This window comes from Equus przewalskii, chromosome 29 (assembly GCF_037783145.1).
Source record: "Equus przewalskii isolate Varuska chromosome 29, EquPr2, whole genome shotgun sequence".
In the NCBI taxonomy this organism is placed as follows: domain Eukaryota; kingdom Metazoa; phylum Chordata; class Mammalia; order Perissodactyla; family Equidae; genus Equus; species Equus przewalskii.
In genome coordinates, this window is record NC_091859.1 from 42,133,303 (window position 1) to 42,155,078 (window position 21,776).

The 21,776-nt window shown below is 50.8% G+C and overlaps 1 protein-coding gene across 2 annotated transcripts in view; it reads left to right on the forward strand.

The window, feature by feature from the left end:
* Positions 1-8,855, forward strand: part of FBLN1 (fibulin 1) — an 84,741-nt gene extending 75,886 nt beyond the window's left edge. For both annotated transcript variants that reach the window (XM_070600319.1, XM_070600320.1), the window contains exon 17: positions 8,089-8,855. In XM_070600319.1, coding sequence (XP_070456420.1) covers positions 8,089-8,228 — 140 coding nt within the window. In that variant the 3' untranslated portion in view covers positions 8,229-8,855. The remainder of the gene's footprint in view (positions 1-8,088) is intronic.
* Positions 8,856-21,776: the final 12,921 nt, after the last annotated feature.

Sequence of the window (21,776 nt, forward strand, 5' to 3'; positions counted from 1 at the left end):
TGCACGGAGGCGGGGGTGGGGGTGCGGGTGGAGCAGAGAGGAGAGGCTAAGACTATAAAATAGAAGTCATCAGCCTTAGTGACGATGCAGCACGAGGGGTGGAGGCAGGTGGCTTGTTGGGGACGACTCCAGGTTCTCGGGGGCCTGGGAGAAGGGCGCGGGTTTAGGGGCACAAGGTGGGAGGGTATTTGACTTGTCATGTGGGGGCATCTGGAGAGGTTTGCGCGGGCTGATGGGTTTGAGTCTGGGGCTGGGAAGGCCCCCCGCAGGTGGTGAGCGGGGCTGATTCCGGCGGGAGGACACACAGAAGGAGAGAAAATGATTTCTCACCCCTCCTATCCCAGTCATATTTTTGGCCAACGTATTTCGGTACAAGTAGGTACATCTCATGGCAGATCCCTTCCGGAAAGCTGCACAGGCCCTCTCTTCCTCAGCTGGGGAAGGGGCGGTGGCCCGGGATCTGGGTTCAAGGGCTGTTTGCTGCTCACGGGCTCCCTGATGTTCAGCACTGACCTCCCCACACGGAGCCTCGTTTCCTCTCTGTAGACCACGGAGCAGGATGGAGAGGAGCTTGAAAGGGACGGTGGACGGGAGTGGGCTTTCAACCACAGAGCGCTGCAGAAACGTTGGTTACCACGTCGGGGAGGGAGGCAGCAAGGTGCAGGGGAAAGCTGACATTTCTCTTCATATTTCTCCCCACGGGGAAAGGTGGACTGGGGGGTTGCCTCCTTTATTTGGCTGCCTGCAGCTGCGCCGGCCACACTGTCTGGTTTACGGGAGCCCTGGGGAGGGAGCACATTTATAATCATCGAGAAATGGGGATGATGAGTTCTGCTGGGACATGTTGAGTGCCATTTGGTATTTTAAATATGTGGCCCAGACACCTGTCCCCCTTCCTTCCAAGCTCCTACCTGGCTGTTTTGCAGAGCGAGGGGAGAGGAGAGGGGTTCAGCAGCTCCATTCCTTCCCTGCCAATTACTGGTGTAGTTACTCTATCATTCCTTTCGGCCATTTTTGCCCTATGTTTATGACTCGGCCAAGGGCAGTATGTTCTGGAAGTTTCCTCCACATCACGTTACACTGTGAGGAGAGAGCAAATGCGGTGGGATGGGAAGAGCCTGGCTTTGGGGTCAGTCCCATCTGGACGGAACACATGCCCTGTGAGCATGTGGTCTGGGACGTTCTCCTCCCTGGTGGCGGGAAGGTGGTGATCTCTCCTCCATAGCGCTGTGGGAGGAGGCCGCGGGCACGTGGGGTCGTCCGTCCCCGTCCGCCTTCCTCTGCGGGCGCCTTGCTCCCAGCCCATCCACACTCCGGTGTTTCGCTTTGTCAGTGCTGACGGTAGTCCTTCGTGCTCTTGATTTTTCCTCTCTGCCTTTGGTCTGTGCTGTTAATCCAGCCTCAGGGGTCATATTTCTATCAAGCACAACTGACTGAGGTCTGCTTGATGGTTTGCTGCTTTCTGGTTGCCCATCGTGGTTGTGTTTGGTAAGACCACGTGGGCCTCCTCTGAGCTCCCCGGTTCTCTGTTCCAGCACCTTGTCACACAGGCACACACTCCACCTTCCTCGCTGCCCATGGCTCTGCATGGTGGCCCCCAAGGCCAGACAGTGAGGCCTGCCCCTTATTTCTCATCTTTCTCCTTCCAGGTGGTCAAAGCCTGGAAACTCAGTGACCTTTGGCTCTCGTCCATTCTTTCCTAACACTTTCATTTCTGGGTGATAGTTTTCCACTTGTGCTTACTGCTTTGATCTTTAGTTCATTCATTCACTCAACAACAGTTGGTTGAGTGCCTCTAGCATCAGGTACAAAGTAGGACCAAAGACCTACTATGTTCCAAGAACCAGAGATACAGGAGTGGCCAAGAAAGACAGTGCCGTGGGCCTCTTACCCTGCAGTGGGGAGACTGGCGTCAACCAAGAAAGCAAATGACGCTGCACCCTGATTGCAGCTGGAGATAGCGTCTTATTCTTTCTGTGATGTTGTCGTGTGGCTTTCCGCCTCGACCTTTTCTAACTCAGATCTCTGTCTTTTAAAAAGCACAGTTAGTTTCCACCAGTAGGAGATACCACGCAGCCTCTTGATTCATCATCTTGTTTGTTAAAATATTTTTTGACAGTCCTGTCCACACCATAGCACTTTGTCAGTTAGAATCACAGGACTTTGGAGTTGGAGGCTGAACTTCAGAGAGGACAGTGACTTGCACAAGGTCACACTGCTGGTCAGTGAGGAACCAACATGGGAACCCATGGCTGCGACCCCAGGTCTCTTGATAAAGAAGTGTCGCCTGTCAGAGACATAAGACTCTTGCAGAGAGCCCCATGGCTGATTTTCATCCTTTCAAAACATTGATGGACAATCGAACACAACCCGACCAGCAGAAGCTGGGGGATGGCTTCAGGAGACAGGAATGCAGACCACAGACCCCAAGAGGCGACACAGATCTCCCCACCGGACCCGTGTGCGCCGTGTCAGCCTCCTGGGTCCCCGCATATCAGCTGCAATTTACGAAGCAGAGACAAGACATGAAGGTGAAGTGCCCGAGGGGGCCTGCATTTTTCAAAGGGAAAAAAAAAGGCTTAATTATATCTTTAAGAGGCACAGACACGCCGAGGAATACCAGCAGCGTCTGAGACCTGAAGCAGAAATGCCAAGGAGGAGATTTGGAAGATTAACACTGTTGGACTCGGCACCGTGGCCTTTCTTTTGTCTGAGGCTCTGGGAAGCTGGGGAGGTAAACACCCCGGCAGGTGAGATGGACAAGGCAGATGTGAAGGAAATGCACCTCTCCCTTTCTCCTGCGTTTTGCTGCCAGAGTCTTCATTCTGAGTAAAACTGCTCCCTCAGAGCTCTCAGGCTGCCCTTTCGTCGAGGACAGTTTTGTCTTCCTTCCTAGATCGTGGGGGCCTGAGGACTGATGTCTCTTCTTCCCCCTCCCCTTCCTTCCCTTTCTCTCTCCTTCTTCGTCCTTCCATTGCCTGCATCCCACTCAATAATCATGATGGGAGCTCATATGTGTCCTGCCCAGGCCCTGGCTGGGAATGGTGGGACAGAGATGAATGCGATGCAGACCCTGCCCTGAAGAGGGCGCCAACCGTGAAGGATCCCGGCAATGGGCAGATGCAGTGTTACAGCCAAGGGAGACCAGGTACCAGGTGACACAAACGGGGGCTGGGAAGCCTTCACAAAAGAGGACATGAGCAGTCCAGCTGGTCCCCAGACCTGGCACACAGCAGATGCCAGCTACATGTCTGTAGGATCAAGTGGATGGTTGGAATTGGACCCTTGGTGGAGGCTTTCTAATGTTCGCGATGCCACATATGATGGGCAGCAAGAGTTCCTCTCCTCCCTCCCTCCCTTGTTTCCCTGCATGAAGAAGGTTTTTGGTGGTTCTGAAAGAACGCTGGTCTAGAATCAGTGATGAGGAGGGAGCCAAGAGACTGCTGACCCAAATTCCTGGTTCTGTGAGACTGACGAGGTGTGAGGTCCCTGGAGACGCCCTTTACCACCTCCTCAGCCTCATCTGCCTGTCTCACCCTTAGATTGATACTGTTCCCAGAACTTGCCTGAACCCTCATACTTTTGGGCTTTGCACATGTCCTACCTGCTTCCTTGGCTCCTACTTATTCTTCAAAATCCAATTTAAAGTCAGTTCCTCTGTGGAATCTTCCTTTAATGTCCCCTGTGCAGAGTAAGCACTATTGGATGGATGGATGGATGGATGGGTGGATGGGTAGATGGATGGATGGATGGATGGATGTAGGAGGGATGGATGATGGATGATGGAAGGATGGGTGGATGGATGATGGATGGATGGATGGGTAGGAAAGCTATGAAGAAAGAAGTGATATCTGGAGAAAGCCTGGGTTCAGTCAAGGTGAGGACAAGGAGGTGGAACTCAAGCTTGAACTCACCTAGGAATGGAGGGAACATGTTCACCCAAACCAGAGCTCCAGGGAAGTGTGGCTAGGCTGATGAAGTAGTGGTCAGGTCCACTCAATGGGCTTGGCCTGAGAAAGGGGGCCCTGGGTTCACTCGGGCTATGGATGGAGTTGGAGATTCAATGTGGACTTCAGGTCAGAGGGCAGGGATGGAGAAGCTGGTTCTGGAGGGCGGCAAGGGAGGCACATTCCTCAAGCCCGGCTGTGTGCACTCACACGATTTCTCTTTCTCATTTAACCCTTGCAGCGTGCCTATTTGTTCTGCCTTAATAGTTTTTCTTGTTAAATGCAAAGATCCTGAGAAAATCCAGGCCGTGAATGTGACCTGCATCCGAAATTCAGCCTCACCCTCCCCCCGCTTCCCAATGCCCTTTTCGCTCCCGCAGCCCTCTGCTTTCTCTCGTGTTTCTTTGTCTCACCGTTTAGCCGTTTAGAATCTGAACAGTCAGCCACGGCGTGGAGCTCTGGTCCTTACATCACAGAAACTGAGCCTTGTGAAGCCCCTTGACGTGACGTATTTGGATGCAAACATTTTTGACACATTCAGAGCTTTCCTTTCTCATAAAATTTTAAAATCCATCCAATAAAGATACTCAACTCTTGTTCTATTTTTCAATCATGCAAGAATTCAGCCATCCTTTAACTGAAAATCAGCTCACATTTAAGTATGGGGACACTCTTAGAGAGCCACTGGTCGTTTTGGAGGGAGAAGAAGGATGGCCCTTGTTCATTTTGTTTCTAATTTTGAAGGTCACTATTTTTAATCCCTCTTTCACAGAAGAGGAGATTGAGACTCAGAAAGGTTAAATAACTCTTCTGGGGTCCTGCTCCTGTTCCCTGTTGAGCCCAGCTCCTGCGTCAGCACTTTCTCTCTGCTCCCTGTCCCCAGCTGAGCCCACCCAGGACAGCCCATCATTCTCTCTACATGCTGATTGAGCCCAGTGCCTGCACACATAGGTACGCCCAGAAACTTCTGTGGCTCCGGACTGTGGACGCTATTAAAGTCCCACCTGCAGCAAAGAATCTGTATTTAAATGTGCATGTGTGGGTAATATAATTATCTCGTAATATTTTGCAATATTTATATTTTACGTTAAAATTTATAGTAGATATATTTTATATATTAATGATATATAAATTATACATTTTGTATAATACTAACATAAATTTATGTGAACATATATTTAAATAAAATATATAGATATGTGTAAAAGTTTATATAAATTTAAAATACATAATATATTTTATGTATAATAATATTTTTATATATTAGATTTTTAATATATTTTAAATAAACATTTATGTATTTTGTATTTTATAGTAATAACATATTTTGTATTTATAATAATTATATATTTGTATAGCATATATCCTAATTATATGCTGTATAAATATAATGGATATTAATTATATGCTATATAAACATAATAATGATATGTAGAAATATATATCTGGTCAGAGCTTGCAGAAGTGTACTCTCCACCTCCGTTGCTCCCTGTCCAGCATAGTTCTCAGGCTCCCCCAGCCTCTCTCCCTTCCTTCGAGCCCCCTGAACTCCTCTGAGCACTGGAAGGGTAGGAACCCTCTCTGCCTCTGGGATGGATGAGCTCAGCAGGTAACCCAGGCCACTGAGGCCGGTGAGCGCCGTTGTTGGTCTCAGGCCTGGGGAGAGGAGAAGGTGATGCTGGGGGCACGAGGGGGCAGGAAAGCATGGGGCCATTCTCCCCACGAGGAGCCGCAGGGGAGCCCACACTGACCTGGCCCAGACTGTGCCCAGGGAGGGGCAGGCAGGAGTGGCACGGTCATCAGGGGCCGCTGGAAAACCAAGGGTGGTGATAAGCCCATGTCTTTAGGTGGGACCTGAAGATGTTCGTGGGCATTCAAACAGGACAGAGCTGCCATGTCATCGAGGCATAGGGGTAGAGAAAGGCTGCTGACAGCCCGCAGAAGCCTGTGCTTGTCTCGCCATCAGAGCTAAAGCCCTTGTTTGCTTAGAATAGCCTGGAATTCCACCCCGGCTGCTGGGCATTTCACTTTTGAAACATAAGCCCAGGGAGTGAACGAGGGGCCTCGCACCCAAATTCCCCTTCTGAGCGTGAACTTGGTGATCCTGACTGGGAACCAGCGCTGGTGCGGGAGGCCCTCGCGACCTTTCAGTCGCCCCCGAGCCTTTGCTGAGTGCAGAGTGGGCGCCAAGGGCCCCTGTGCACATTTGCTAAGTCTGTGGCGGGGCAGTTTGCAGAAACCAGCCTGGAATCCGCAATTTGACACCGCAAACAATCAGTGGCTATTCCTCAACACGCAGTTGTGGGCCTGTAGGCTGCACGCTTGCTCTTTGCCAGCATCCCTGCAGTGGGGTGCCAGGCCTGCTGATTATGCGCTCTTCCCAACCCCGCCTTCAATGACATCCGTTGGTGGCTTGAAATCGGCCATGGAAATTGTCATATGGTACAACCAGAGAGCCAGTTGTTCAGCAATTCCAGCACACCCCCGCCCCACAGGACTTCGGGCAAGTCCTAATATCAGAGCAGGCGGGATGGAGAAGGGGCCATGGAGGTCGTTCATTCCTAAATGTCAGCAGCTGTTGGTGGCACCTGCTGTGCGCCGGGCTCTGGGGATCAGCCTGCAGGCTCTGCTAGTGCTGCTTCCTCTGCAGGGAAGGTCACCTCCTCCAAGAAGTCTTTCCTGACTCCCCCAGCCTTCCTCACCTCTGTTCTCTCCCCTGCTGGACACTGCTGACTTCCATCAGAGCACAGGACTTTACCTCGATCCTCCACTGGCTTTGAAACCAAGATTCTGTTAGTTTTCTTTGTATCACTGAGAACAGCTCCTGGTGGCTGTTGAGGATTGCGTGAATGCACGTGAGTCCGCCGGTCTGGTGGGGAGGTCGCCCTGCACAGCTGGAGCTCACACCTTCGGCAGACGCTGTGCTAGGGCGTCTGGATCATGCGGTGCAGAAGCCCAGGGTCACGTGCCATCATTTTCTCACTGAGGAATCTGAGGCCCAGAAAAGATGGCAGTCTCTCCACAGTCCAGCCAGGATGATAACGCTTACCCTAGCCCCATCTGTCTCATCCCAGGGTGCAGGGGGGTTCTCTCTGTGAGCCTCTGGGTGCCCTGCAGAGGCAAGGCAGGGCCAGCAGGGCCTGGCCTGGAGATACAGAGCTGGCCAGACACAGGTTTGGGGAGAGTTATGGGACCCACTCTTACCACCCAGTCCTGCTCCCCCGCCGTAGAACGCCTGGGGTTGCTCCCTCTTCCACCCTGACCAAGCTGAGCCCTGTGCTCTGAGCCCCCACAGGGGAGGCCACCAGTCATGGCCTTTGCCTGGTCCCTACCCTGGCCCAGGCAGAACTCCCTGCCACCCCCAGCAGCTTCACACAGCAAGTTTCTGCTTCCCCAAAGCCGACACCTGTCTCCCCTCTGCCGCCTGTCCTCCTGATTGCCCTGGCCCGTCTCTGCCTCAGGCTGGACGCACTCTGAGCCTCTGTCCCCTGAGCTGCTTCTTGCTCACCTGTTACCACAGACACTGAACAATGAGCTTAGGTGTCACCCCCCACAGAGGCGCGGAGAGTGAGGGCTATGTCCCATGGGGAGCCGGGACTTCTGTGCTCATATAAAGGGCTTCCAGAACCCCACTGCAATCCTCAATTTGGCAGGGATGGCACCTGCTTTGTTTCTTCCCAAGGGTCAGAACTGGGCACAGTGCATGGGAGGGAGGGGACAGGTGTCTACTGGACATCTGGTCCATGCCAGGCCCTTCTCTAGGCTCTTAAATCCTATCAGGTAGATGGTGGTAGAGGAGGAAACCCAGGCTCGGAGAGAGCAGGAGCTGGCACTGACCCCACAGCCACCTGACCCCAAAGCCCACACGCACAGATTCCTCACAATCAGAGCTGTGTGCACGGTGGAAAGACCGTAGTGAGCTCAGTGTCATGTCACTCATTCCTGGAGGGGGAGCAGAGCCCGGGGGTGACGGCATGGAGGGAGGTGCTATGCAGGGGACTCTAGCATCTGGCTCAGAGTGGGACTTGATGAGGCCTAAGGCCCCTTACAGCTCTGAAACTCCTCGAGGAAAGTCATTTCCCAGATCTCCACATTGCTCTGGTCCCTGCTAACTTCCAGAACACCTCTGCTCTCTCCCCAGGTGTTGTGCGCCAAGTGCGGCCCATCGTGGGCCCGTTTCACGCCGTCCTCAAGCTGGAGATGAACTACGTGGTCGGGGGTGTCGTGTCCCACCGAAATGTCGTCAATGTCCACATCTTCGTCTCTGAGTACTGGTTCTGAGGGCCAAGTCATTGCTGCCAACAACTCCGCCCTGTCCCTGTTGTACCACCCAGACATTTCTTGATTTTATGTATTGTTTGTAGTATAAGGCTGACATGTGTTAAGCTGGGCCAGAGGAATAAGTCCATCTGATGTATTTTGGTGTTTAAATAATGAGTCCAATTACTCAACTGTTTGGTTGAAAACCTTGCTTGTTTTTTAATGCAAAGGTTCAGTTTGCTCCCCTTTCCCTGCTTGTGGGCCAGGCATTGCTAAGGACTGAGGAAAGGAAGACATTTGTCAGGGGACAGCTAGTCCAAATCCAGAAGAAGACGGGTTCTTGCCCTGACTGTATGAAATTTGACATTTGGTGCTTATTTTGCTAAAATCAGATCTTGTGTGCCCAATTCTGCAGAACATCAGGTAAGACAAATTCTGCCCGAAGCAGCATGACACACAATGCCTTGGGGAGTGCTTAGAAGGTAAATTGCAGTTCTGTTGAAACAGAAAAATCCCTTGGTAAAGACACAGCGTGTTGGGGGTGTGTGTGGCCCCTGGATGCTCCAGGGGAATGGCTGGGTGTGCTCTGCCCCCTGCATCGTCTTTTCTTATCATAGGTGGGAAAATAAACAGCTTTGTGATCCTCCCGATGGCCTCTGCACGGGAATCTTTCAAGACAGGGGCTCCCCACTAGCAGAGGGCCTGGGAGTGTCCCCCAAGGCCTTCTCAAAGACCCTCCAGCCTCCCGAGGCTCTGGGGTGGGGCCCAGTGTGTAGTGGACCAGCTTCCCACCCACAGCATTTCCGATCCCAGGCCCACCGTCTGAGTGGTGTGGCTCCAGCACATGCGGTTGCCCCACTAGGCAGGGCACAGAGCTCTCGCTTCTGACAGTGTCCCTCGTGGGCATTCTGATCCCCTCTAGAAATCGCTGGGGAGAAATAACGATTCTCTTCAGCAGGAAGGAGAGCCCCCCCATGTGCACGGAGTCCCATGCACTTGGCATGTGGAGCTTCATTTGTTCCTCCCGGCAACCCAGCGGGGGGCCTGATCATGCCCAGCTTAGAGACGGGCAAACTGGACTCAGAGAGAGGGACTCAACTGCGCAAAGTCCCACAACTTTCCAGAGACAAAGAAACGATTCAAATTCAGTTTATCAGACTCCCAACTCCTTTCCTCTCTAAAACCCTGTGTTAGAAGAGATGTGGACAGACTGGAGTTATGGGGTGTACCGTCACCACCCTCAGCGTTGGTGGGGGTGCCAAGAGCACCCCACGCCCTGAAGCCACCTGGACCCACAGGGATTCAGCACCCAGGCCCTTCATTTCCACACACGCTTCTCCTCCACATCCTGCCCTGGGTTCATCCCATCTTCTGGAGCATCCTGTTCGCATCTCAGAGCCGCTCTCCTCCCGTGCCCTAGCTCAGCCCAGCAGCCTGGATCCTGGCAGTGGCTGAGTCTCAGCCCACATGTGGGACGTCCCCCCTCAGTGGTTGGGGTTTCAGTGTGGCTGGTGTTCTGATAGTTCAAGCCAGCACTGCTCCAACTCTGCAGAACACGGTCTCTAACCACCCTGAGGAACTCCCAGCGTTCCTGAGGGCACTCATTTGGGGTACTGGTGGGTCAAAGCCAGGCCTGGGCAGCCAGGCACAAGGCCTGCTGGGGCCTGGGCATCTTAAGCTGATTAGAAGGGGAAGAACCGGCGTGGGGCTGGACAGTCCGGGACCCAGGTCCAGGGATGAGGAGAGCACACTGGGGTCTTGACAGGGAAGGGAGGGGCCTGGGGTATGATCACAAGAATGGAAGCCTCGGGATGAGGGGCGGGAAATGAGGTCATATAGGGTTCCCGTTTCCCACCTGCAGCTTGAGGACCAAGTCTGCAGGAGCCAGGCAGTTCCTGGCCCATGCCCTTGGAGAGGGAGGCGTCTGGGAGCCTCATCCTTCCTGAGGCCTGGGTGGAGATGGGGTGGGAACACAGAAGCGCTGACGCCTTCTGAGAAAGGACCCTTCCCATACTCTTAATGGACGTTAGGATAGGAGCAGCCATTGGTGGGCAGAGCCAAACCTCCTGCCGTTGATTGGCTCTCAGATGAACACGTGACCCAAGCTGGCCAATCTGCCCTTCCTGAGGGAGGGGCATGGGCGTGGGAGCCGGCAGAGGGGAGGCGGAGAGCTGCGTGGGGGAGAAGCAAGGGGAAGAGAGGGAGCCAGGCGCCGGCCCTCCCTGATGCAGAGTCAGAGAGGCCGAGTCCAAACCTCCCCTTGGCGGGAGCTAGCTGCATAAGTCCCTGTCATCTGCCGAGCCTCAGTTTCTGCATCTGCAAAGTGGAGCCAGTAAGCCCTGCCCAGCTGCCCTGCCCCTAGACAGCAGCGAGCAGCGCTGGAGATGCCGAGCCCAAAAGGCCTTTGCAGCTGTAAAGGGCTGCCTGCCTGTGTGAGAGCTTACTGTCATTCATCTTTGAAAGTAACATGATGATGATGATGATGATGATGATGATGATAACGATAACGGTTGCCACTGTGAATCAAGCCACACGAATGCACTCCAGGAAGCCAGGCATCTTCTTAATTCTGCATTTCTTTTTTTAATCATCCGTAAGCGACTGATAGACAGTTGTGTAAATTACACACAAACCTAACTTTTCATATTTCATATCATTCTCTAAGTTGGACACTTGACAGACCGATAAGTATCCCATTATTCTTGCAAAGTAATTACTGTCAGGGCCCAGCGTCGGCTGTATTAGGGGACCAGCTGGTGGGAGCTAGCAGCGCCTCTGGGCCCCCGACAACAGTGATCCTTCTTAATTGCAGCCTTAGAACAAAATAATTGAGAATCGCTAAAGGGAAAGCAATTTATAAGCAGGATGAGAAGGCAAACACATACAGACACCAGGTTGAATCATTCATAGATCTCATAGTAGAAGAAACCTGGAGGGAAGTTTCCAGGTCTGGTGCTGTAATGTTCTACCAGAAAGCTCTGGCTGCTTTGAATAAAGGGAACCCACTCTAATGTTCGGAGGAGCGCCGCAGCCTGTGGCAGGAGCTCCTGGGTCACCTGGCGTCCTGGAGGGACCAGTGTTAAGGGTGGCAGCCCCACCCCACCACCTAGAAACCAAAGAGGTCAGCCACTCTTCTAAGTCCCATCAAGGGTCTCAAGTTTGTTCACGTGAAAAAACACCTGAAAACCACGGTGCATTTTTTCTCTCCTAATATTTTGCTATGAAGAATTTCAAACATACAGCAAAGTTGAAAGAATTTTACAGTGAATGGCAGGGGACCCGCCCTGTGGGTTCTACTACTAACATTTTACAAAATCAATTTGCATTTTGAAGAAATGATTTGATGAGCTATTCAACTTAACATTCAAAAACTGTGGGTTTTGCAGGTTCAAATTTAGATCCAGCGACTTATGAGCTGTGTGGCCTTAGGCACATTGCTTAATGTCTCACAGCCTTGTTTTTCTCTACTACGAAATGAAAATAATTACATGTACGCCACAGGGGCCATTGTGAGGACGAAAGGGGGTGATTACGTAAACACGCAGCGCAAGAACTGCTACACAGCAGGTCCCCGAGAAACAGTGCTCTCATCACAAATACAGTTGAAGAGGACATTCTTTATTCAATCAACACACATTTTATTAGGACCTAGTGTGGACAAGCGGAGGAGGCAGCGAAACTCCAGAAGAGTTTGTAAAAGAATAGTCTTGAGTGGTCTCAGCGACATGGCTTAACAAGCAGGACCCATGCTCACTCAGTCAGGGACACCAGCTGTGACAGGGCACGTATGCTTGCTCTGGGGCCACTTCCTGGACTGTCCCCCCAGGGCCAATTCAGATCCATATTCAGGACAGTTTGCGTAATGTGTCTCCCTCCCTGGCTATGCTCTGCTTACCCAGCTGATGTCTGAGTGCCGGCAGCAATTCCTCATCTCTAGCCACGTTTCCCAGCATCATGCATGCCAGAGATAGGCTTCGAGAGGCTGCTCATCTCCATCCTGGAAGTGGAATGAGACGGAAAGTGACTCGAATGACTGGAATTCTTAAGGAAGAAACAGAACGGCTGCTATTAGTTCTATCATGGTGGAGCGGTTACTAAAGAAATAAAACTATACAAGTAGAATTTTTATAATATGGCCTGTGGGAACATGGTGACAATCACCAAGATTCTTAATAATCACTTTGTTGAAGACATATGAGGTGCCAGGAACGCCTCTGTAATGGTCCCCAACACACACGAGTGTGCGTGCACACACTCACAATCTCCATCCTCAGCCCCTCTGCAAGGCCAGCTCAGGGCCATCTTATCCCACAAGGATGCCCGTCTCATCCCCTGGCTGGTCCTCTGCTCCCATCACTACAGAACTGACGGTGGGACCGCCTGTCCTGTGCTCTTTATATACCAGCGTGTATCCACAACTCTCTGCATGAATAGCTTTCCCCCCTAAGATACTGCATCTGTGACTTTTACATTTTTTAAAAACTTGTTATTATAGAATTTTAAAAAATGCTTTAAAGTATAGAGAAGAGTATAAAAACCTCTCCTACCCATCACCCACCTTCAACAATTGTCGCCTCTCCGCCAGTCTTCTTTCCTCTCTCTCCTTCCTCAACTCCTTTTATTTTGCAGGACCATTTTTTTAAATAAACTTTATTTCTTAGAACAGTTTGAGATTTACAGAAAAACTGAAGATAGTACAGAGTTCCCATATAGCCGGCCCCCAGCTTCTCTATTATTAATTTTTTACATTGGCATGGTACATTTGTTACAATTAATGAGCCCGTATTGATACATTATTGTTAACTAAAATCCATGTTTTGGTCTCCTTGGTTTGTACCTAATGTCCGTTCTCTGTCCCAGGTCCCCATCCAGGAGCCCATGGTACATTTGGTCGTCATGTCCCCTTAGCTCCTCTGCGCAGGGACAGTTTCTCAGACCCCCTTGTTTCAATCACCTTAACCGTTTCCAGGAGGACCGAGCAGGTGTCTTGTAGGAAGCCCCTCAGCTGGGATCTGTCTGCTGTTTCTCTCATGACTAGACTGGGGCCATGGGTCTGGGAGGAGGACCACCGAGGGGAGGAGCCCTTCTCGTCCCATCCCAGCAGGGCAGGCGCTGTCACCAGGACGGATCCCTGTGGTGTTGACCTTGGTCACCTGGCTGAGGGGTGGTTGTCAGGCTTCTCACTGTAACTCTGCCCTGTCCATCCTGTCCTCTTCGCAGGTCACTAGGCACAGCCCACCCTCAGGGAGTGGGAGTTATGCTCCACCATCCTGAGGACAGAGTGCAGGAGTATTTTAAAGCAAATCCCAGACACAGCGTCTCTTCATATTTAAATATTTTAAGTACTTTTTAAATATACATTTCTAATGATGAAGACTTTTTAAAACACCACCATCCTACCTGTTACACATAACCCTATTAACAATGATCCCTTAATATTTTCTGGTAAGTGACTTATCTTTCTAAATCAGCTCAACAGCGTTTAGTAAGATGGGTGTGAGGACCCTGGGAGAGATACAAAGATAAGGAAGACGAAATCCTTGCTCCCTCGGGTGGGGAGATAGGGACCAAAATAGAAGGCAATTATTTTCTTAACAAAAGGAACTTTTCATTTACCAAAAAGATTCACCTTGGGACTCTTTTACAAAACCTGCCTCTAGCTTGTGTTCATGACTTACAGAAAACGGACTCGTCCCACTTCATCCTTCAAGCCTCAGCCCAAACGTGTCTCCCAGAGTTGGGGCTTCTCCTGGACTCCCAGCGCACAGGGCATAGACCTCCTTACACAGCTTGGGTTTCAAGTATGTAAGCACAGACCCCACCTGCTCCCAAGCTGCCTGACCTGAGGTTCCAGACCTGCTCACCTGGTTCTAGGCAGGGCTCTGGGCCGCTCACAGGCCAGGTGAGCAGAGCCAGGAACCAGAGGCCAGGCAGGACGGGGAGGGGGAGGGACATGAGCAGGATACCTGTGCACCAGCTCCTCAGTCTAGGGGAGCACTGTGGGAAGGCCGAGGAGTGTGTAGTGGCCCGAAGGACAACTGCACCCCCCAACTCTATTTGGTGAATGAAATAAAGCTTAAGTTAGAAGGGACAATTACTCTATGTATAGACAATTGAATAGTATCCCCCCAAAAGATATGTCCAAGTCCTCACCCCAGGTACCCAGGAACGTAGCCTTATTTGCAAACAAGGTCTTTGCAGACACGATTGGTTTGAGGATCTCAGAATCAGATCATCATGGATTTAGAGGGGGCCCTAAATCCAGGGAAGGGTGTCTTTACAAAAGAAAGACGAGAGAGATTTGCCACACAGACCCAGATGGAAAGGCCATGCAAAAATGGAGGCAGAAACGGGAGTGACAAATCCACAAGCCGGGAATCACCAAAGATTGCCCACAGCCTCCAGAAGCCAGGAGAGAGGTGTGGGAGGGCTCCTCCCTCACAGCGTCCCGAGGGAACCGACCTCGCCTGCAGCCTGGTTTCTGAGCCCTGGCCTCCAGACTGAGAGAGTAGAGACCTGTTCTTTTAAGCCAGCAAGTCTGTGGTAATTTGTTACAGCAGGAAACTGACCTCGTGTGTGTGTGTGTTTGTACATATATGTGTATGTCTATATTTTTTGAATTCCCACTCAATAATATATCTCTCGGTTTATATATTTCTTGGAGAGCATAGATAGTGAATTAATACTGCTATTTTCTCATGTTTTTCAAAACTAAGCCACTCTTGAGTGTGGGTGCACCTGCCTCACACCCCGCCTCCATCTCAGCCTGGAGGAGAGCAGCCCCCTCTGGGGCACCTGTTCCCCCGAGAATCACAGCCAGAAGGAAGCACAGAGCACAGAGAATTACCCACCTCAACGCGACCGGTTCAATGAGCTCAAGCACCCTAGGTGACAGCAAGCAGCACAGAGCTGCAGTGCAGCTGCCTGCCTTTCGGAGACTGATCCGCGGTGTCCACGGCAAGTTCAGGGGCCACGACTTAATTACTCAACCTTATGGAGCATTAGAAGGCTTCGGCACGTGGTGGTGAGTGATCCATTTTTAACACAGCTGCTTTATTAATATTTGTGGCAGCTTCTGCATCAATCGGCGTCATTTAACTAAGCAATGATATTATAATTATGCTTGAAATTATGTATGGGAAGGGGTCAATGGTACAAGTCAGACTGAGGGAATTACTTTGAATCATTAAAACCTCCTGGACTTGGTCTCCCTGCAGAGAAATGTCGCTCTGGCTTGTTCCCTGTTGATTTTCTGCGGGCACTCAGAGTCCGGTGCTGTGATTTTATGAGCCGTCTTCCGGGTGGTGTATTTGGTGCCACATGAGATAAATGCAGGTTTCTTCCTCATTGGAGCCAGTCGAGGAGTCATCCTGAATCCTCTCCCTCCAGCTGCCCTCACCTCCAGGTCCTGCTTCTGCCTGGTAATTTGCTCCTTTGGAGTAAACCACACTCGGTCCCAACCCCTCTGCTTCATTTGCAAGATGCTCGACCACCTGGTCCCATTCCTTCCATCTACTCTCCTTAGTTCATTCATGTGCTCATTCATTCATGTCATTTCACCCCCTCCCACAGGTGAGTCATCTCAGCTGAGGCTCCTCCTCCATCTACCAGATCTTCCCCACGGCTGCCAGGCTATCTTTCCAAAACCCAGATAGGATGGAGCTCCTCCTGCTCTCGAATCCTTCGGGGCTCCCACACCAACCTCCTGGTGTGGCTACAGAACCCTTCACGTTTGGGCCCCAACCTTACTTCCTGCCACGCCCCCCACCCACTCTACACAGAACTCATTGGCTCGGATGTGCAGGCCTCTGAGCCTTTGCACACACAGATCCCTCCACCTGGAATAATACCCTTTCCACCTTCTCTGCCTGGTGAACCCCTCCGACCCAGCATAAAATGCCGACTGCTCTAGGAACACGTCCTAAAGAACTGAAAGCAGGGACTCGAGCAGATATTTGTGCACACGTGTTCAGAGCAGCGTCGTTCACAATAGCCAAACGGTGGAAACCACCCAAGTGTCCATCAACAGACGGATGGATAAACGAAATGTGGGCTATCCATACAGTGGAATATTACTCATCCAGACTAAAGATTGAGATTTCGATGCTACAACATAGAGGGACCTCAAAAACATTATGCTTAATGAAGTAAGCCAGACACAGAAGGGCAAAATATTATATGATTCTACTTATAAGAGGTAGCTAGAATAGGCAAATTCATAGAAGCCCAAAGTAGGACAGAGGTTTCCGGGGCTGGGAGGGGGCGTTACAGGGACTTAGTGTTCACTGGGCAGAGTTTCTGTCGGGGAGGATGAAAAGTTTTGTGTATAGAAAGTATAAATACAACAGCATTGTAAATGCATTTAGTTTCACTGAACTATACACTTACGAATGGTTAAAATGGTAAATATTATGCTATGTATGCTTTACCATAATTTTTTAAAAACTCTAAAAAAGACATGCCAGTGGCTCTGAGGCATCTCCTTTAACTTCCCGGAGATGATCGGTTCTTCCCTTCTCTGTTGTCCATTCGGAATCTTTCCGTGGTACTCGCTTGCTGAATTGTACTTTAAATGTCCGTTACACGTCCGTCCCCTGGCAGACGGGGAGAACCCGGAGGGCAGGGGCTCACCTTTGTCATCTCAGGCTTTCCCCCAGCACAGTGTCTGGCACAGAATAGCTGTCAGGAAATGTTTATTGGATGGAAAACATAAGAACTCTGTGCTATGGACTGAACTGCGTGCCCCCCAAATCCGTATGTTGAGGCTCTGACCGCCACTGTGCCTTTTTTTGGAGATGAGGCCTTTCCAGAAGGAATTAACGTTAAATAAGGTCCTAAGGGTGGGGCCCTGATCTGAGAGTGTCAGTGTCCTTATAAAAGAGGAAGAGATGCCAGAGAGCGAGCTCTCTCCACTCTGTGGGGACACAGTGACAACGTGGCTGGAAGAGTCCGCATCAGGATCTGAATTTTCCAGCACCTTGATCTTGGACATTCCAGCCTCCAGAACTGTGAGAAATAGATGTTGTTTCAACCCCCCAGTCATTGGTATTTTGTCATTGCAGCCCAAGCTGACTCATGCACATGGCATACAGACAGGAATGGACGTAATGCTCACAGACACAGGACCATCAAGCCATTTGGTGACCCGTAATATCAGTGTGGCAGGTGGTGTGAGCAGCTGGCTCTGGGAATTGAAGAAGGGCAAAGAGTTTCTAGGGGGCTTCTTGATCTCTCAAGGATTCAGCTGTTCTAGAATCTCGTGGTGTGAGAAGTTCTTTCTGAGGTCTAACCTAAGTCCACCCCCCTCATCCTCCTCGGTCCTCCCACACTGCAACATGAGCCTCTCCAGAAAGCGTCCATGAAAAGGTGGAAGACCCCGTTGTGCAAACCCAAACATAAATCTGCCCCAAACCAGGCCTGAAGCGTGAGTCTCCCTCCCCAGGATCCTTTGCGCACTCAACCATCGTCCTCTCCGAAGTCAAGTCTGCGTTCTGCAGGTCGGGGTTGGCAAAGACCAGGAATCGTATCAGCTTCCTCCCTCCACCCCGCCCTCCACCTCTGACCCCCGACCTGAACCAGGACCACCATGTCCCCTTCAAATTCCATGCTGAAAGTGCTTGTGGGACGGATAGCTCCGTAACTACAGCTTAGGTTGTAAAAATGGTAAGTACATGCCTAAGGGGCCAACCCCAAACTGCTAGATGTTGCTTGAACTGCGGCCAGCCACAATAGGATTTAGAAATTGGAAGGAATGTTTTCCACTCTGCAGGGTGCAAACGCTCTCATCCCACGGCCTATCTTGACAACACGATGGTTGCTCTTCTCAACCCAGCCTAGATAATTGCGTAATTAATTGCGTGCAGGTAACTCATCCAGAGAAGGTGGTTATTAGGAGCGGGGAGCCCGACGCCCACTCCCTGGACGATTACCAGGCTCGCCTCTGTGCCAGATCCCGGCACGGAGGGGCTGCCAGCCGGTGTGCACGGGGTCTTCTGCGCTCACCTCTGATCACAGGAGCAGCTAGACCAGAGAGCCTCGCCCCCTCGCTATTGCCTGTTTGTTCTGCTGGTTCAAGTCCGAGGCTGTTCCTTGGAACCGAGGCCCCGCCAGGGTGGTTGAAGTGAAGATGTCTTCTTGTCTCGAGGCTTGAAAGGATCAGGGGTTTCCCTTGGGGCTTTGGCCAGTCCCCCTTTGGGTTTCCTGAGACACTTCTGGAAAGCCGGCCTCCACTTCCTTCCCCACCCACTCCCCCACTGCAGTCCACGTAGCTGGGCTTCGGTTTGGGAAGATGAAAAGAGATCTGGAGATGGCTGGTGGGGATGGTTGCACACAATGTGAATGTTCTTAATGCCGCTGAATTATATACTTAAACACAGTGAAAAGGGTAAATTTTGTGTTATGTACATTTTGCCCCAATAAAAAATTGATTAATAAAAAAATAAATCGTGTGAAAATGAACACCATAAAAACTTTGTCTCATAGAAAAAGCCCTAGGCCACTTTCTCCTATTTTTTTCTCAGTAGAGGGATAATGGAGTAACTTCCACATTTTGGCTTCTCTGCCCTCCTGCCAGAGTCAATTGTTCCAGACCTCTCTGAGGAGGCATCTGCAACCTAAACGCTGACTCGCTAGCGGCCACAGCTCACACGATCCCGTTGTAATTTGATGAGAAGTCAAACCACTGTGCCCAGAGCAGGTGGGCATTGCTAAGCAGCTGGACGCAGGCACTGGCTGGAGCCCCACCGGCCACCCCCTCCCGCGGCCGGTGGCCAGCCCCGGGCCTCAAGGAAAGGAACACCGTGAGTGTTGTCTTGCGGCAGCAGCAGTGATGGCCACCACCGTTTTATTTCATCTCTGGCCTCGGGGTATTCACACTGCTGCCCTGCTCTTAGTCATGTCACAGCATCCACAATTCTGCTTGTCAACCAATTGGGAGTGGGAGGTAGCGTCACTGCACGGGGCACTGAGGAAAGAGGAAGACGCGGTCTCTCCAGGAGAGGAGGAAGACAGGAGGGGCGAGGTATGCCTGGTGCTTTAACGGTGGCTGGTGACACACAGGGTCCAGAGAAAGGCTTCGTCAGGCCAGGACCCCACGGGCACTCGCTGTCGTCCTCAGGGTCCTTGAGCCAGTTTTATTAAAGGTGGACAGAGGCCGGCCTGCCCTGTTGGCTGGTGCCCTCAGAGGCCTGGCAGTGCTGGCCTGACTCAGTGGGTCTATGGGCTGCCTCCTGAGCCAGAGTTGACTGTGGCCAGCCAGAAGCAGGACAGGGCCACGATTTCCTTGGCAACTGACCCTAACGACAGCCAAAGTGCACTGGTGAAGAGCTCAGACTGTGGAGCCAGATGGCCTGGATTTGAGTCCTGGCTCCGCCACTGACAAGCTGTGTGATGTGGACATGTTGCTAAACCTCTCTGAGACTGACATGGGGACCATGATGCTACTCAGGAAAGCTCCTAGCATGGTACCGGTACCTAGTCCCCGGCTCCCATCCTCTTCCCCATCAGCATCCAGTAGAAACTACAGTCTTGTCGGTTTTGGTAACAAGACTCCAGACACCCTCCTGTGCACTCAGCTCGTCCCCGCACCTCCCTCCATCCGTGGAGAGGCAGCTTCTCAGGGACAACGATCACTGTCAGAATTGGCCAGTGTCCTGCAGAGCCAGAGGGGCTAATTCCTAAGGCCTTGACTTGGGTGTTCTGCCCATGTAGTCTCTGCTGGATGACAAGGCGTGACCCAAAAAACAGGCAGAGATGATAACGATGCCAACAAAGCACTAAATACGGAGAGGAAGCGCTCGCGGTCCACAGGCCCAGAAGGCCGGGCTGCAGTGGGGAAATCTAGTTGTGTGTATAATTCCCAGCACACAGTCAGCCTGCAGCAAATACCAGTTCTCCTTCTTAGCCCCTTCTTTTCTTCTGGAAGATGAATGACCCACTTTCTATGCATAAGAACTGGCAAGCACAAGGCAAGGCAAGGCCGAGGCCCAGCAGAACCAGCAGGGAAGAACCATGGTCCCCTTGGGATTGAGCCCCTTTGTTCCTTACATGGACAGCCTCATGTGCCAGCGACAACCAAAGGAGCCAGGGGACTGCAACACAAGTGACCAGACGCCCTGCTGCTGAGGCCCGTTCTAGGCTACGGCCAAGTAGGGTCATAGCCGCAGCCATACCCTGAGCGGTGAGGCGAGAAGTCTCAGACTTCATCAGAACCCGGGAGGGAGGTGGGGAGAAACTGGATATCCAATTGCTTCACCAACTGTCTCGTGACAGCCTCCTTGGTGAAGAGGGGGAGAGTGAGAAATGGTCTTGTGGCAGCTCCTCACGAGCCTTCCGCGCTCTCATGGTCCAGGAGGACCACAAGACCAACACTGAGACCAGCTGTGTTTCAAGACTTCTTGCCCTGTGACCTACGCTGGGCACATTCAGGGGCCAGAACAGAGCTGTTGTCCTACAAGAATATCAGCAGGATTGCTAATAAAATACTCCATCAGACCCATAGGAGAAGTTTGTTTCAACCACAATAATTTCTTAAAAAGGTGATTTCTACAGTTGGGTCTTAGTTCATTGCTGTTTTTGTAAGTGAGCTTTAACATACACATAGTGAAGTGCGTAAATCTTAAGTGTACAGCTTAAAGAATCTTTACATTTATATGCACACACGTAATCTCCACCCCGATACAGAACATTTCCAGTATCCAGAAAGTTCCCCATGGCTCTTCCCTGTCAGTGCCCAGCCCCCTAGAGGCAACCACTATTCTGACTCCTGTCACAATTTTGCTTTTTCTCAAACTTCATATAAATAGAATTATGTAGAATGTACTCTTCTATATCAGCCTTCTTTTATTCCATATGATGTCTGTGAGATTCATCCATATCACTGGGTGTATCCGAAGTTCATTACTTTTAATTGGTGTGTGTTATTCCACTGTATGAATAAACTACAATTTATTTATCACAGAGCTGCCATGTGCTTCCTTGTCCGTGTCTTTGGTGGACACACCCGTTTCTGCTGGGTGTATATTTAGGAGTGGAATTGCTGGTTCATATTGTAGGCGAAGGTGGTTGTGTCGATTTACAGTGCGTATGAGAGCCGCATTTACTCTACGGCCTTACCAACACTGCTATCGTTGGTCATCTTCGTTTTAGCCATTCTAGTTGGCTGTACGACACTGAGCACTTTCTTAACCTCATTCAGTTGTATCTCATTGCGGTGTTAAGTTGAATTTTTTTTTTTGATGTCTAATGATGCTGAACTCCTTTTATTATACTTTCTGGTCATTTGGATATCCTTTTTTGTGAGGTGCCCCTTCAAGTCTTTTGCCCATTTTTAACCAAGTTGCTTGTCTTTTCTTATTGATCTGTAAAGGTTCTTTATATGTTCTAGATATGAGTCCTTTATTGAATATATGTAACATAAACATCTTCTCCCAGACTGCAGCTTACATTTTCACTCACTTATTGGTTTCCCTTAATGAACAGAAGTTCTTAATTTTGATGAAGTCCAATTTATCAATCTGTTATTTTGTGATTAATGGCTTTTATGTTCTGTCTAAGAAATCTTTGCTTATC